We start from the raw sequence: 17,428 nt of genomic DNA, 5'->3' as shown, positions 1-17,428 counted from the left end.
AGATTTATTGGAAGAACGCAACAAAGCAAGGAGTGCAGCCCTCTCGTGTGTGATCCGATTGCATCCAATTCCTTTGATGTTATGTGTCCTTTGTTGTTCTACCTTCAACACTCACGTGTCGTCTCTTTCTCGCTCTCTACCTCGCTTCGTTTCAGCAGAAAGGACGAATGCTGATCCAGCTGGTCCTTTGAGACAGCACAACAGTAACGGTAACGGAAAAACCCGCGACCTCAGGCAAAACAATCGCAACCCAAAGCCCAACCCATCCGCGTGTTTGCCGTACCCTGTTGGAAGGATAACATCTCGCAGCTATCCTGTCACAAACGGGCGCGCAAACACACAGCTGTTTTCTGCTCCGGCAAGGATTTCTCTCGTTCAACGTCTCTCGATCGGCTACGATCGTCCTGCTTCCGAGAGGCTACGAGAGGAAAGCTGCCTAAAAAGGAGCTCAAACAACCGCCAGCTGATCCTGGATGATGTTCGCGATCACCGCGCGATCAGGCTCGCAATTGTGCACCCCGAGGGTTGTTAGATCATCACAAATCGCTACAAAGTAGTGTGTACCGATCGCGATCGGTGTCGGTGGTTGTTGTTGGGTGTTGTGCTTGTGCGATGGTGCTGCAGTGATCGTGAACGTGCTCTCACAGCAAGGATCGAGCCGAGTGTCAGTGGCGTGGCGGTGCTTAGAAAGATAACGACAACCGCGGGGTTGTGTGCGATTGTGAGCGGTGGCAAGAGCGAAATATCATTAGTGAAGGATCGCGATCGCTTGGCAGGAGCAAAAAAAGTGAGAACAACCCATCCCCGTTCAACAACAGCAACAAAAGGGCTATCCTTACCGAGCGCACCCAAACACCTTCACCAACACACCCGCACACAAATTCGGCGAAAACCCTTCGAAAGTGCACTGAGGGATGTTGTTTGTTGCGTTTGCCTGACATCTGCGCTTAATCTGCTCACCGTCTCATACACCAATTCTGCGACCACTCTGCTCTGCTTTTCCGCTTTTCGCGTCCTGTGTGCGTGCTTACGTGCCCGCACGGTGGAAAAATCCACGTTGTCCTCGTGCCTACGTGCCCAAGTGTTGCTATATCTCGCCTGAGTGATCGTATTATCCCGTCGCTCCGTCGCACTGCAATTGACGTGTTGTGCATTCGTCCTTAGCGCTCCTGTGTGCTTGTGTGCTTGTGTACGCGTGTGTACGCGTGTGTACGTGTGTGTGTGTGTGATTGTGAACAAACCAAACAAAGTCATACTCATCACCAAACCCCCTGTTTGGTTAGTGCATAGGAATTTTGTGCTCACTGATCAGTGTACCCGAACACACCTGGCAGAATCCTTGCCACTGGTGGACGAACCCTTACAGCAGCAGTGCGACAAGGATCAATCGATTTGGCGGCGGCATCATTTTCCCACACATACGCCTCCCTGTCGGCCACCCGACCCGCAACCCGTACAACCGAATCCTTCGACCCTGACCGGTGGTTTCGCAGTCGAGCAGCTGATCCGGCATCTATTTGGCGCCGATCAGCCAACCATCATCGTCACCGTGACAGCGATCGTTATTGGACTTCTTATAGAGCTACGGTAAGTGCTGGACCGGTTCACCTCACCCGGGCGATGAGGCTGGTGGGAATCATTCTGACCTTTCTTTTGACCTCTGAATCCGACGTTTGGTTTCCTCGTTTTTCTCCTTCGCTGTGGAATGCCTGGACGTCTGGCATGTCCCACTTGCGTGTTACACGTGTACGCTTCTCGCGGTAGTGTCGTTACAACAACACGATTTCTGCTCTTATTTACACAAGATTTTGGGTGGGGCTGATAGGTGGTCGATGTGGGGTGTGGGGGGTTCGTCTAGAACTCGCGCACGACAATTGACGGAGAAAACAATTCCATCGACACCCCAGTCGGCGGACGAATCGCGTTTTGCGTCTGCTAGCGATGAGTTAGATTGTGCTGTGGATGTATTGATCGCGGCACAATGGGCACAAAGCTTGCCGAATGCGTTGTAAAGGAAAAAAATCCAGCAATAATAATTACTCAACCTTCGTTAAGTCAGCCATGAAGAGCCATCTAATAAAGCTATTGAGTGTATATTTTTTGCTGCAATATTTAATGAAAATTTATTGCAAATCGTACATCTAAAGGGTAAAGAAAAGTAACACAAACTTTTGTCCACCTTTTGCTGACCTCACTGTCCAATTGGTATCAAATTATCGATACGATTATCAATGCACCCGCTTAGCGGTGGACTGATGTTAAGGGTTGCAGGTCCATTACCGTTCATATCCAGGCTGATAAAGGAAGAGAGCGAGAGAGCGAAAGCTTTTATCGCACCTTCAAAAAGAGCAAAAGTGCATCACAAAGTAATGCTCCTGACGTCGACCATTCATTCGGTTGTAATAAAACGACCCATAACTCTTGTTGTTCTGCGTCCACGGAGCCGCCTGGTGGTCATTATTTTCCATCATCGTTACCACCCCCGGAGGGTGCGTAATTGCGAATGGAATCCTTGCAGGACTCGCCCCCTGCGATCACCGATTGGTGCTCGATTTTTTTCCGCTTTCACCCGACGTCCATGGTTCGCAAATGCAAGCAAAAGAAAAGTTTAAATAAAATTCAAACAAAAAAATCGCGCGATCTATTTTCACCACCACTCGCGGCTGCGAATGTCCTGCCCCGCAAGTGTGTGGCATGTGGCAGCGATGACTGCCGGTTAAAAATAAGCAAACCGTGTATCCGAATCAATTTTTGTTTTGTCGCCATTCCGCCGCGATCACGATCCATGGCGGCTTCGGTGCTGATTGGTCGGGTTTCGCGGGATGTTTACGATTGAGAGTGGCCTTCTTACCCCTCGGCATTTCTTTCCTTTTCGTGCTCTCTCACTCTCTCGCTTTCCGGCCACTTGTTAAGCGTGTGTGCCGTGTCCCTTTGCCGCGCGGCCATCGCCCGTCGCGATCGGGCCCCACGCGATTGGTTCACCTGAAGGGCCGCAAAAACATTGTCCGCGTGACGTTTTTGGTACGGCCGATCCCTCCGGTGGAAAGTTTTTGCACAGGTAGCAGCGATCCGGGTGGTTACGTATCGATAATCACCTAATGCACGATCAGGTGATGATTGACGCTGATGGTGGACCATCGGCCGAGCCCTTGTCGAGTGCACGTTCTCTTTTCAGGCATCTCTTTTTATACACGCTGCCCTTTTTTCTTTAATTTAGACGCTCCGTTTCGGCCGCCCTCGCGCGCGGACAGACAGACCGTCTGAAGGCAACACACCCGTGGTAAACTGCGCCGCCAGCGTGGAAACATGGCGCCGTGTAGGAGGTCGGATGACTGAAATTAAATATACATTCGGATCCTTTGTTTCAAATCTTCTTGCGCTACTTATCGGTGGAACCGAGAAAGTGAGCGGTTTTTTTTGCTCTGCAGGAGCAGCAATTTTGTGACAAATTGAATATTCGCTTCGCTGAGGGTTTTGTATTCACCCTCCCGAAAGCACTGTTAATTAGTCCGTGAATTGTTCAATCAGCGTAATCGATCGAAGCGAATCCATATCGCAATGATCATTTCCATTTAGTGTGATAAAGTAATTGGATTCTCCGCTGCTTCTCCGCTTGTCGGTCATTGGTTAGATAATAAATGGATCTGTAAAACATACAAACACCAGCGCATCCGCGAAACTGCATGGTCATAATGGTCGTAAACGGTCGAACGGTACCAGCCCCGGAATCTACACGCGGCCAGAAGTGCATTCGTAAAAACGCACCACCATTTTTCTTTCGACACGTCCGCTTCCCAAACGTCCCGACGAGGGTGAAAGTCATTTGAAGGTGACCGATTCCACAATATTTTTCTTTCACACCCGGACCAAACCCGACGTCCGGAAACCCACGGGTTATAATTTACCGCGTGCTCTTCCTCCTTTTCCTCGGGGTCGAGTTTTCTTCAGTTTTTTTGGATGCTTTCCACCCATTTCTTAGCAATCAATTTCCTTAACGGGCCTGGGCTGGTGGAGGCATCGTCTGAAGCAAGCATTATTCATCAATTGCATCATCTTTATGGGGCGACGTCGGTAATTTACTCCGATCCACCGTGCTCTTCCAAAAACCTTCTCCCCGCTCGATGCAATTTCGGTCCATTTCCGTTTTGGTGCTGCTATACGGGGCTATTTTGGGTGGCGAAGGTGACGCTGTGCCGAATTGTGACACGCGCGCGCTCGCGCTCTCCGTGCGTGTCCTTGGCCGTGATCATACGGTGTTTATGTGTGTGAATTGAAAAATTTACTCCAAATTGACACCCGCGGAATGGGTCACTTCAACTCGCCACCAGCCACCAGGCGTCTCCATTCGATGCGCCCATGCGTGCCATTAAGTTCGGCGGATGTAGCCTGGGAAGCATATGATTTTGTTTTTCATCGTGCGGTGGTGCACAAAAACCTGTTGGCAACGGAGGTCACGTTTACCGGTAATGGATCGCTATAAATAAGGCGACCAGCGCGACGAAGGATGCCAGTACACGATGGCAACGATGGTCCTGTGATTGAAAAACGAAAATGTTAATGGCATTTTTTCACGTCACTGCCAGGTGAAATCGATACTCGAACTAAATCTACGATCTACTAACCGGATGGCTCTTCATCATGGATTCGATTCGATGGTTCGTGCTGGTGATTTTTCCTTACTCACCAGTGCCATAACTATTACGAAACGATTCCAGATCGGTACGATCGGTTGACCTGTGGCTGTTTAATTCAAACAAACCGATCTCGGCTGATGGTGCCCTCGCGATAACGATCATCCCTTCAACGGGTGTTTGTGTGATTCACGGAATTAAGCCTGATTGGGGTAAATACTTCTTCACGAAAGCTTAAGGTCAATATTTACCAGTAATTTAGTGCGGTAGGCTGCTCGCATTTTGAGATAAACCGGGCCAACTGCAGCTTTGTGCTAAATTGTTTCACGACATGCCTGATGCATTTTTGTGTTTGTAGTGACGCTGCTGCTGCTGGCGGGATGAATTTTGTTATCTACCGTCGGCTTGAGGCGTGTTGGTAAACATTCACTCCAAGAAATCCGAGCCCGATCCGGCAACCTGACAGGAGCGACGCCAAAACGTACCGTCATAGGCGATTCCGGCGCGAGACGGTAATGGTGAACGTTGGTGGCGCTGTTTTGGCCAACACATAACCACCAACACAGCCCGGTCCGATAACGTGCGCTGTTTATTGTTGTGCTTGCACGCTGATATGCCACATGGGTTTGCGCCGGTCCTGCAGGTCCCCCGGAACATGCCTTGGTTCGTGTTTACCCACGATTAGGAACCGCCTGGCAGCAAGCTCGACCGTCTGGCGTCATCTTGTCCACTAATTGGAACCGCTATCGGTTCCGTCAAGCGCCAGCCAGAACTTCCCAACCAACCCCTATGTGTCTGAGACTGGTCGATCGATTTGTTGAGGAGCTCATAGTCATTGCATGCAATCATCTCATGGCGCGAATGTGGTTGATCGTATACATTATCCTTAACGGACAGGGCTATTATTCAAACGCTCACGTCTGGAGCTCATGGTATCCAATTGGCTAAAGGCAAATGGGAAGTAAAAGGGTACTAATTAAATGGGATGTTTTCCTGAATTTCTGGCGATATCATTTCCGAGAAACACTAGACCTGATGGTCTGCATAGTCTCGAGAATAAAACATAAACTCAGTTGGAACTTTAATGTCCTTGGCAAATTTTGAACGTTTTGAAACATCACAGCAAGCTTTGGTTTTGACCCTAATGTGTCCTTCTCCACCTATTTAATTAGCTATGTCTCTATGACGTCTGTCTTCGTTCCATGGTTCAGTAGTTCATCTTTGCCCTATTATAATAATGCGTAATCCGATACGCCATGATGTCTCTAGTTTGACCATTGAGTTTATCTATAATTAAATTGGACCACTCTTGGCACCGTACGGGGCACCCTCATGGTGTTCCTACCTCATGCCGGCTCACGAAACCACGACGATTTACCGTAAAAGCCTCCCTCTTGGTAAGGACTGCTTCGACTTCGAGACGTTGCGATTCAAACCCCACACGCGCATGACATTGACATTAGTCTTTTTTTAGGGCTACATTTAACGCGCGCTCGTGTGCGTTTGCGAAAAGAAAAAAAAATCACACGTCGTCCTCCGACATCTGCAACATTGCTGCTCATTGATCAACTTCAAGACGCCAAGAGTACGGGTATCAATGGCACATGCCTCAAAGTTTTTTTTTCCGATTCGCTCCCACATTGGTTTTCCCCGCAGGTGCGGAAGGCTGCTTTGATGCCCCACTCGTGAGGGGATGACCCCCTGGCGTGGTTAGAATCGTTTCGCGGATTTCCTCACGCACGATCCATCTCGTCCCGCAGGTGGTTCACGTTTGGGTCCCATCGAAGGGTTTGTTGTTCGGGCTAAGAATAGGCCCCTTTTTCGGTATCAACCAGATTCGCTAACACGCCTCGCACCTAAGCACACGCACGGTTTTAACCTTCACGCGTTACCTTCCCACGGGTCGAGTCAGCTGGCCGTTAGTGGCTTACGTAATCGAACACCGTCACCGGCACCGGTGGGTTATCGTATGTTAATTATGCTCTTCCTTATCTCTTCCAGATTACATGAAGCTTGGTCACTCTACGTCTGGTGGTGGATCATTTTGATCAGGTTCTTATTTCCTTTCTTTTCTTTTTGTCTTACTTTACTGCTTTTTGTTCTGTCTCTCTACTCGTTACGTTGTTGTTGTTCGTTTTCGTTCCTGTTTATTGTGGTGCGTTTATTTACTGTCGGTATTTGTACGATCGTATTGTGATATTTGCTTTTATTATTTCTTATTTTTCTACTTTTTTTTAAATTAACCCACAAACCTAAAGCGAGAATTGACTGCTATAGAAACACAAGCAAATGATACCTTCTCATGCTCTATTACACATCGCACACTGAAGCCCTTTAATTTAAGGGTGCTCTCAATTCAATGGGGTTGTTTGGATATAACATGGCTTAGATTTCATTGCGCCTTTCGACACGCTTAAAACTCACGGAAAAGCATCATGCCATCCGGATAGCAGCACATGAAAGCGCCTGACCGCGTATTTATAGAAAATCTCCGTTACCGAAAATCGGACGATGATGACGATTTTCGCGTTCGAAACGGGCTTCAATTGAGATGCTGCTCGAGTGGCGCCGTCGGCTGGTTGTGGTAAGGACACCCATTGCGCGTGTTTTTAAAACCAATCCACCCACGGTTGCTACAGAGACAAACGTTCATATAAGCCAACGAAAAAACCAACAGAACAAGCAAAAAACAAATAACTCCCATTAATAAAACGCTCATGTGGTGGAAGACAGATAGGAGAAGATAATGCATTTAATAAACAACCCAAAAAAAAAGCTGACCTGACTTTGGGGTGGGGAAATTCGTTGGGAACACGCGTGCATTACCAAAAACGAAAACGAACACGAAGAGAAAGTTTTAATCGAAAGTGCAACCCGCGTGAGGTTCAAACGGCGAGGCCAGTAACCGAGCGCCACTCAAGAAGACGCCATATGATGCGTCCGATTTCGTCCGTCCAAGCGAACCAAATCCCGTTCCGACATCAGCAAAGTGCGTCAGCAACGCGGCATCGCATGGTCGTGGCTGTAAATAAATTTAATTGAGATTTAAAACGAAAGGAACGGCAAAAAAACACACATCCTCCCACGGTGTGCATGTTGCCGGTGGAGAGAAAAGCAAGCGGGAGAGTTTTCCTTCAGAATTTGCTAGAAAAAAAAGGGAAAAATGTAACAATTTGCAAATTTACCATACGATTCGAGAAAGCACATGATTAGACGGTACGAGCATTCTATTGCGTTCTCGATGACGCTCTACTATTAATGGCAATCTGATCCATTCATTGAGCAGTTAATTAGGCAGCGCACATTTGAGATTGAACATCAGGCTTTGGAAGCTATATTTACCTAATTTTGTACCCTTTTTCTCTGTACATTTAATAACATTTCCGTACACTCCTATTTAAATCGTTTGGCAAGGAGAAAACAGATCATTTGGCATGCTTTGTTCATCTGCTTTCGCAAAATTACATCACTGCTTTGGCGACATAGCTCATTAGTTAGACGAAGAAAACATCGCAGTACTACTTGATATTGCCAATAAGTCCTCTAAATTGCTGATGATGTTATTTTGTCCTTTTTCTTTCTTGGTCTTCTTCTTCGCACTCGTTTCGACAGAAACTGCCTTGCTTCCATGACCACACCGGGCGATCCGTCAGCGACTGGACCTGACAGACCGTGCGGGATCACCTCATTGCTGCCGATCGGTATGTCCTGCCGGAGCCGCGTCGATGCTTTCGCCCGGAGCCTGCAGACACGCCTAAGGAATCTTGGCTCTCAGGTAAGGCTAAGGCTGGTCCACATCAGGGTTGTTACATTTGGTAGATGCTTCTTCACTGGCACAAATCCCTCTAAACCTTTTCATCCAAGTACCACACAAGATTACCATTAGGCCAAATTTGTTGCATGTGACGACGTTGGAATCGCAAATGAAATTGTTGCTCATGATCTCCCTGCTAATGCTAATGCTAGACAAAATCGCACGTCATCATCATTGAATTCGATAAAGCAGCGATCGAAAAACCCTCACCATGCCCAAAACCGTAGTGCCTAGTGCAGCCCAATAGGCTTCGATTGATCCCCAGCATGCATCGCTCGTTTCAGGGTGGCTCCGGTGACGATGAGGACGACGAAGGCCGACTCACAACCACGGAACAACAGCAGCAGCTCACGGAAAACACCTGGCTGTCACCAGCAAACAGCAGCGAGCAGACGAGCGTTACGAGTTTGCAACCGCTGCGTATGGTTGCGAACGAAGCCGACTCCTGCTTCGATTTCGGGCTCGAGGTGGAAAGCCCCTGCTCCCCGGTGGAGGAATGCGAGTACACACGGCTAATCGAAACGGCCACCGCAACACCGACAGGTCTTCCGGTCGCGGCGACAGCTGCGACCGTGGTTGATCCTGTTGCTCAAGCCCCAGAATCCGGGTACGTCTGCTCGTCACCCTGCTCAACACCGCAGGGATCGGCCGCCAGCAGCCACAGCAGCTCGTCCGACTGTCAGTTCTACGATCCGGACAGTTCCGACCAGGAGCAGCGATCGGTTAGTGGAGGTGAGTACTACGATTGTACGATCGTGCCGGGTTCTACCGCCATTGGATTGCGATCGATCGGAACAGGACCGTACGCGTTGGATGGTCCAGCGAATCCGGCACACTTTGCGAGTCCGCCAACCCGCGATCATAAACCACATCTCACCGTGGACTCTCCATCGGCTGGCGAGGACACTTTCGTGACCTTCCCCACCATGAACCACACCCTGAACAATCCTTTCACCGCGACAAGCACTAGTCTACCGGCGAATGGTCACGTGCCTGGGTATACCACGGCCAGCACGTTGGACAGTGATAGCTGCTCGGAATCGTTGCCACCGTCCCAGTCGACCGAATCCAACAACTCCACTTTCACGGGTATCAGCTCGAACTCGAACAGCACCCTGCAGGACGTGACGATGGAACCGCTCGACGAACCGACGGACACGGACGTCCCGGATAGTGCGTATTGCGCGCAAACACGCATGGGCAATGGACACGCGATCATGCCACGTGGCACGGTCATAAACGCCGACACCGAGATCGAGCTGATGGGTCACCCGTACGGGTTGAAGTACGAAGAAGACACCGAACGGCAGGATGAGACGCGACGAGAGCACCAACAATCGGTGTACCGCGGGGCGGCCATCGAGATCGAGGAGGTGCAAAAGATTCTCGAGGATTGCACGATGACCGCGGGACGGCACCTGGATGGTACGGGCTCGGGCAAGCAGAACGATCACGGTCGGGATGAGGACGAGGACGAAGACCGGAAGGATCACCGCCGGGCGGTGATGTCGTCGGGTGATGAGGACGAGGAAGAAAGCAAACCTCAGCGCATCCGGCGCTGTTCGTCACTGAAAACCGGAAAAACGCCACCCGGTACGCCAGGACGCAGAAAGGTCGTCCGGTTCGCGGATGTCCTTGGGCTCGATCTGACGGACGTGCGGACGTTCATGGACGAGGTGCCGAAGGTGCCGCAATCCGCGTACGAAGACCTTACGATCCTGCAAGCGGTCGAACAGCCTGTGCCAGAGATCAGTCTCGGCCCAAAGGCGGACCGGGTGTTGGTGCCATTGTTCCAGCAACCTGGTGCGTTACCGTGCTTCCTGGATCGCGTGCGCGAGAAGCAGGTTAACCTGGAAAATGCGGCCGTAACGGATCCGATCACGCTCACCATCACCGGTACGGTGCGGGTGCGCAATCTCGACTTCCACAAGTCGGTGTACGTGCGGTACACGCTCGATAACTGGCGCAGCTACTCGGACCTGCAGGCGGTGTACGCGGAAAACTCGTGCGACGGCTTTTCGGACAAGTTTAGCTTCACGCTGCACGGCAACTCGGTGCAGGTCGGTCAGCGCATCGAGATGGCGATCCGGTTTCACTGCCGAGGTGAGCAGTTCTGGGACAGCAACTACGACACGAACTACGTCTTCCAGTGTTTGCCGATCACGCAGCCGGCCCCGATGATTGTGGCCCGTGGCCAGACGAACACTCCGTCCGTTACGGAACCGGCGTGGTGCAGCAGTTTCTACTAGGAGCGAGCGCGTGCTTCAACGCGCCCACTCCGGATTATCTTCATGTGCAATCACACCCTCCTCTGGCGGCTGGCAATGGATTGGGAGATGGGAGGGAAAGGGAGAGGGCGCCATCGTAAGGGTCGTAGTATTATTGGAAACTAAACTAAACAAACAAAAACCTCGATAGGATCGAACGATCACACGCGAGAATCAAGCCACCGTTTCAACCAACCAAGTACCAAAGTTAAGGCGGAAAAAAAAACATGTTAAGTCGAAATTGGAAGCAGATCCATACGCACCGATAAGTGAAACCGAAATAGCACATGCAATAGCGGAATATGCAACAACAAAAAAAACCCCACACGAAACCATAACTCGAACAATGTCAAATATTGATCCTGGTTCGAACATTTTGCCAGTAAATTTGCATAATGCAACTGCTTTAGTGTAGCGATAGCGTGCATCCGGTTTGGCGCGTAGGCGAGTATGGTACCGGAATTGAACGAATCGACAGGTTGTTGGGCCGCCGATTGAGATTTTAATCGTGAGACGAGGACGCCATGTTGCGATTTGTTATGTTTGCGAATGTTTATGTTTTATATGTATGTTGATGGGCCAGAATCGTCCATGCTTTCCGTTGTGCGTGTGTAGATTATGAATAAAGCAAACAAAAACTGTTGATAGCGCGAATGGTGGGAGGCAGAATGGCGGAGGCATGGACGGACGAATGCGAGTTGAGCAGTAAAATTAATTTAAAACACGATACCCAGAAACACGAATCAATTTGGATAGAAATAGCGAAGCGGATTGGAAAAGTGGAAAATTTTAAAAAATTGCGCGGTTACTGTCCTTAAAGACAGGCCGAATAGATAGAGAGATTGGAAGAAATGAAACGAACGAGAGAGAGAGAGAGAGAGAGAGAGAGAGAGAGAGAGAGTGACAGTGAGGAGTAGGCGGCTTTATAATAAACATTGTGTCTTATGATGTAAAGCAGAGCATTGTAACAAACTATAAAACCCGTTAGAATGTAATATCATCCCAAAGTCTAATAATGGTAGGAATAGCAAATACTGAACTGTAATTATTATACCGACATCCAGAGAAGCACTGGCAAATGCGAATGGGCGGATTGCAACTGCATCAAATAGCATAGAACATGACCGATAAGGTACTAACCACTGACAACACAGGCGACAGTTGGGTGGTGCGTGCAGTACTCCCCGTTAGAGTATGTATAGAAGCCAGTTTTACTCAGTTTAGAGTTGAATAAAGTGAGCATTATTTAAATACCAACTACTGCAGGTAGTAATGTTAATGCTTATCAACATCTATACCGATCGACGAGTATTTTCGTGCGTTGATCGTTAATTCTGGACCTGATAAAGGACGGGTCAACACAACCAATCAATCGCACTTAACAGCTACCACGCGTCATTTGTTCATTTGGCGTTTCAGTAGTCCTGAAGTAACCTGAAGTCATCATAAATCAAAATGCTCGCGGGTAATAAGTTGTACTATCACATTTATTACTACTGTTTTGGTTTTCATCGAAGCGATCTAACTTCCTTCATATTATTGCCATCATTTTGATCTTCTTCATCGTCGTCAATAGCGTCCAAGTCAACCTTTCGAATAAAGTGTTGCTTCTTTCGTTTGTGACGAAGCTTTGGATTTTTAACCGCTTCGAAGCCATCCTCCTGCCTTTGCTTGAACTGCTCCCAGGGGTGTTCGCGTACGATACCTAACGCTTGATCCAAAGCTAGCCCATGCAGTCCCATGTGTTCTCGCCACGCGTCCAGCTGCATTCGATACCGGTTGTACTCCATCTTGAACTCTTCTCGGCCCTTTTTGCGCGGCTTGGCGTCGTACTCGCGGTCTCGTTTTTCACACACTTTGCTGAAGTCCTCCAGGTGTCGCAGGAACTGCTCGTTCGGCTTCAACCGCTCGTTCTTGACAATGTTGAGAACCTCCGTGACATAGCGAAAGTTGTTCTTGATGCAGCCTTGTCGTAACATTGCACCCAAAATCTGTATATTCATGTGCACGTTGGCGTCTTGCATCATTTTCAGTAGAGATCGCGCCTCCTCCTGCGTCTGACAACCGAGAGCCAAAACACCGTAAGTCACAATGTCGGGTTCTAAATTTGCTGCCTCGATCATGTACAGCACATCCTGGAATGAATTTGAAACGGGTATTAGGTAAAAGAGACAGTTGGAATTCGGCTAAGATTAGCTTACCTTGGCTCCTTCGTAATCGAACCGCATCGAGCGCTTTTTGATGAGAATATTGAAAAAATCGATATCGCATCGCAGCTTCAGTTGTTTAATCGTGGTCAGCAGATGCTTTTCCGCTGTGTACGTCGGAGGAATCACGTCGAGCATCTCGGTAACGGTGCGTATGTCCGGTTCCACTCCACATTTTGCCATCTCAGCGAACACATTCGATGAGCCACCAAGAAGCAATAAACGATCTTCGGGTTTGCGTACCTCTCCCAACTTTACTAAACTTCCCAGATGCGGTTTGGCAGACAGCAAATCCGGGACACCTTCGTGAGTAAGTCGCTCTTGCAGTTCGTTAGCAACGGGTGCAATTTGTTTCGATAAATGCTCCTCCCCATGATCATCTTGGATTGCAGGAGAAATGTCTTCCTCCTTCCCAGTGATTAACTGCTGCTGACCGTGGCCTTCAATACTATTTGAGAGAATTTGTTCGATTACTTGCTCCATCGTTTCCAGGTCTCCCAGCTGGCAATCGCGTACGCAACGAAGCAGCAAATTGAACGAATACCGATCAGGACGGACCTTCATCCGATGCATTCTGTGCCATACAAGCAGCGCATGTCGGAAGCCAAGCTCTCGGTCGCTGATGCAAGCTTGTAGCAGAAAGTTGAACGTATCCGTTCCGACACGCAATCGGCGGGCGACCATTTCGTCTACAAGCTGGAAAGCCGTCTTCAGTTCTCCACATCGACCGTACGCTTTGATCATGGCGTTGTAGTTAGATTCGTTTGGTTCGTATCCCTTCTCTAGCATGATCTCCCGCAGGTGGTTTGCACGTGTTATTCCATCTCCCAGAAAGGGAGAATTAGCGCACGCATTGAACAGAGATGTATACGTTCCTCCGGTCACTTTCAGACCGTGCTGCTTCATCTTATTGTACAGCTGGAAGGCTTTCTTGCTGTAGCCGACGCGAGCACACCCGCCAATTAGTAGATTGAAATGGTAGTTCACGGGCTTTACTCGGTCCTGTTTCATCCGCACTTCGATCACATCGAGCGCCTCCCGGATACGTTTGTTTTTCAAGTGATCCTTTATCAAGTCCGCATACTGACGGACGGAGAGTTTTTGGTCTCGCGTAGGTTTGTTTAGCAGGAATTCTTCCTCCCGCAGATCGCCTTCATCGAGCATTTCCGGTTCGTCCACCTGCGGCGAAAGTGTTCCAAAGTGCTCCGAGCTGTTCGAAGCCTCCAGCAGGCTGAAATCATCTTTGATGTGTTTACTCTGCGATAGAATCGCCGGCGAGTATCGCAATCCTCTGGTACACAATACAGATTGACGCTGAAGTACCAATAACCGAAACTGACCGACGCATTGCCTCCGAAGAGCATTGATTATTGTTACAGACATTTTTGTTACCTTTAAATGCACTTTTTACATCATTTTACGCACAACGTAATGCACTAGCGCATGTGTTTGTTTATGTTTTTTATGACGTTTAAAAATGCTTGCGGGTGAAGCTGTCAAACAGTCGCCTATTCTAAAGAAGCTAGTTCACGACAACACACTTTCCTCTCGATCTTTTGTAGGTGTTTCTATAATGAAATCGATTTTTTCTCTACGTTTCTCTCACTTAGGACTTAGCTTTTCGTATGTCCATTGAGCACAACTACCTTTGTGAACTAAACATCATTTAAATTGCCTATATATTGCTTTGCGAATTGCTCAACTTGCCAATTTAAAATGTTACGCAAATGATCCCATTATCAGCTGTCAAGGTTAGTAAACAAACCACTAGTTGGCAAATTACATAAACAAAATACGGGGATTGCAAAATGTGTCCCGTCGATTCAGAATAGCCTCCTGTTTTACAATATTATTTTACTAACAAATGGCCAGACGAATTTGGTCCACTGTGAACTTATCTACGCAAAGATGCTACAGTTCGTTAAAGTCAACGGCAACACCCAGAGCAGTTACACCGTCCGTTGCCCGTGCTATTGCGTTGAGCCTGGCCGGTAGCATTGCAGGTGCGGGTGCCTACGATGGTGCCATAAACGAGTTTGAAAACGTCCAAGGCGCCCAGCGATTTCTTCGGTCATTCTGGATTGGACTCAGCATATCCGTCGATTACGCTTGGAGCTTAAAAGGCCTCGAAGAAGGCGATGGGCAGTATGAAGCTATTTTGCCGGAAATCCATCGCCGTTCCGCGAAGAAACTGTTGAACGGTTGCTTAGCGAATGGCGGGTTATACATCAAAATTGGACAGGGTGTTGCCGCCCTTAATCACATCATACCGAAGGAGTATGTCGATACACTGCGCCAGCTAGAGGATCGCTGTCTCACCCGCCAGCCCGATGAAGTGCGATCGCTATTTATCAAAGATTTTGGCGCCCCACCGGAAGAAATCTTTGCCAACTTTCAGTACGAAGCGATCGCGGCGGCTAGCTTGGCGCAGGTTTTCCGTGCCGTTACCAAGTCCGGTGAGAAGGTGGCGGTAAAAGTACAATACGCTGACTTACAAAAACGATTCGATGGCGATCTTCGAACAATTATGTTTCTTCAACGGCTTGTCGCGATGATGCACAAAAATTACAATTTTGGATGGATCATTGATGACCTGCAGGGAACCCTGCGTGAAGAACTCGATTTCGTGCACGAAGGTCAAAACTCGGAACGATGTGCGAAGGATCTCGAGCGTTTCGATTTCGTGTACGTACCCAAAGTAATGTGGAGCTTAACAAACAAACGTATCCTGACGACTGAATTCATCGACGGATGTAAAATAAGCGACCGACAATCCCTGAAAGCTATGCAGATTGATCTCACCGAAATTGATCGGCAACTGTTTACCGCCTTTGGACAACAAATTTTTTCTACAGGATTCGTTCACGCCGATCCTCACCCGGGCAATGTGTTCGTGCGAAGAGACCCCTCCAGACCTAAACGAATACAGCTGGTTCTACTAGACCACGGATTGTACGAGCAACTGGCACCGGATGTGCGCGAAAATTTGTGCCGATTTTGGGAATCGATCGTTCTCCGCGATCACGCTGCTATGGAGCTCCATTCCAAGGCATTGAATGTGTCCGATTATCGTACCTTTGCTGAAATACTGTTGCAACGGCCGCTAGAGCTTAAGGGGAAAATTTCTACGCGCCTTACCGAGCAGGATCTCGCCTATATGTCGAAACAGGCAAAGAAACACTTTGATCGTATCATGAACACGTTGCGATCCATGCCACGAAACTTGATTTTAGTGCTTCGGTGAGATACTGTAGCGTCTATGATGTTTTAACAAAATTTCTAATTTTGAACATAATTGCAGCAATTTGAATACTATTCGCTATATTGCAAGGGACCATGGTGATCCTGTCGATCGACCCAGGATACTGGCCCGTTGCGCTCTAGCCGCACTCTGTCCAACCAGACGCGATGTGCGCAACTTTCTATGGGTCACCTTTCGCAAGTTGCGCTTCGAGTTTTTGCTGTGGTATGTGGCGATCTTAGATCACTTGATACGCTTCGATTTTGCTTCTCAGGTGCTTTAATTTTGTCCCCTTCTTTTTCTCCCATCCTGTTCTCATCCCTACTATAGGAGACAATCATTCCATTACTGGATCGTAAGCAATTATCTCAAGCTACTGACGAGAATTGGCCGATCGCCAGACACCTCACACCTGATGAATATGCATATAGATGTCTGAGCGCAAATTAGCGATCGATCTATCGAGTCATCGACACGACGTATTAATAGGAAAACACGGAAAATAGTGAACTCTGTTCCTTTAATCTTAATGAATCGTAGAACTGCTTCGGTGATATAAAACCTGCGTATGCCAAAGGGGAATGCTTTATTGTGGTTACGAGAAAATATGGGAAATAAAACTTTGTAAAATATAAATTTTCAAGCAAAAATTCATGTGTTATATCTTTCCTTTTGTTGTTTCAATTTGCATCGAACCACTTATTCAAACCGATTTCAAATCCCTCTAGTACATTTGCCCCATGGATAGGTGAGCAGCACGTTAATCATACATCAAAGCAGCCGGTTTATCGTTTAACGTTCGACCGTAACAATAAATGAACCAATAATTATAGCTTCCAAGATGGAGGAGAATCCATTGCATCGAGATAAAAAAGCGCCTAACTGCAGCTTGATCCTTTCACCTGGAAACGCGCACCGATGGAAAAAGTGCATTAAAAAGTTCGCAGCGCAAGGGGCGCTCAAACCTATCTTAATGAATCTAACCTCCCAAGCCTCATATGAACTGCTGTGGGTTAGCTAGGGCTTGCACCGATTACCGGTCATTATCACCGACACCGGTACACCCCACTCACGCCCCACAACTGTGCGAAATAAGGGTGTTGCTGAGAACTTGCTCCATCACACTTCCTCGATCGTTGTTGTGACTCGCCGACGATCAGGACCTGCGCATGATCTGTCGCACGTATCGAAGTTATCATCTAAGTTCACACCAACGAACTCGCGTCAGTCGATCGGTTCGCTTCTAATCAAACGGATTTACCCTTCGC

At 48.3% G+C, this 17,428-nt stretch overlaps 3 protein-coding genes across 3 annotated transcripts; 2 read left to right on the top strand and 1 right to left on the bottom strand.

The window, feature by feature from the left end:
• Nucleotides 1-1,476: 1,476 nt before the first annotated feature.
• Nucleotides 1,477-11,947, top strand: LOC128722865 (glycogen-binding subunit 76A). Its single transcript, XM_053816548.1, has 3 exons — nt 1,477-1,587; nt 8,244-8,406; nt 8,730-11,947. Exons 2-3 carry the CDS (start codon nt 8,260-8,262, stop codon nt 10,692-10,694), a joined length of 2,112 nt encoding a protein of 703 aa, XP_053672523.1. The 5' UTR covers nt 1,477-1,587; nt 8,244-8,259; the 3' UTR covers nt 10,695-11,947.
• A 253-nt stretch (nt 11,948-12,200) lies between these two features.
• LOC128724839 (pentatricopeptide repeat-containing protein 1, mitochondrial) lies at nt 12,201-14,302 on the bottom strand. Its single transcript, XM_053818561.1, has 2 exons — nt 12,914-14,302; nt 12,201-12,847 (listed from the first exon to the last, which is right to left on the bottom strand). The coding sequence occupies exons 1-2, from the start codon at nt 14,300-14,302 to the stop codon at nt 12,221-12,223; spliced, it is 2,016 nt and encodes a 671-aa protein (XP_053674536.1). The 3' UTR covers nt 12,201-12,220.
• A 481-nt stretch (nt 14,303-14,783) lies between these two features.
• Nucleotides 14,784-16,735, top strand: LOC128726128 (uncharacterized aarF domain-containing protein kinase 5). The gene is made up of 3 exons (XM_053819918.1): nt 14,784-16,159; nt 16,221-16,385; nt 16,491-16,735. Exons 1-3 carry the CDS (start codon nt 14,784-14,786, stop codon nt 16,597-16,599), a joined length of 1,650 nt encoding a protein of 549 aa, XP_053675893.1. The 3' UTR covers nt 16,600-16,735.
• Nucleotides 16,736-17,428: the final 693 nt, after the last annotated feature.

The sequence above is a fragment of the Anopheles nili genome, chromosome 3 (genome assembly GCF_943737925.1).
Source record: "Anopheles nili chromosome 3, idAnoNiliSN_F5_01, whole genome shotgun sequence".
NCBI lineage: Eukaryota > Metazoa > Arthropoda > Insecta > Diptera > Culicidae > Anopheles > Anopheles nili.
The sequence above is the reverse complement of the archived record's forward strand: the minus strand, read 5'-3'. Positions and strand labels throughout refer to the sequence as shown.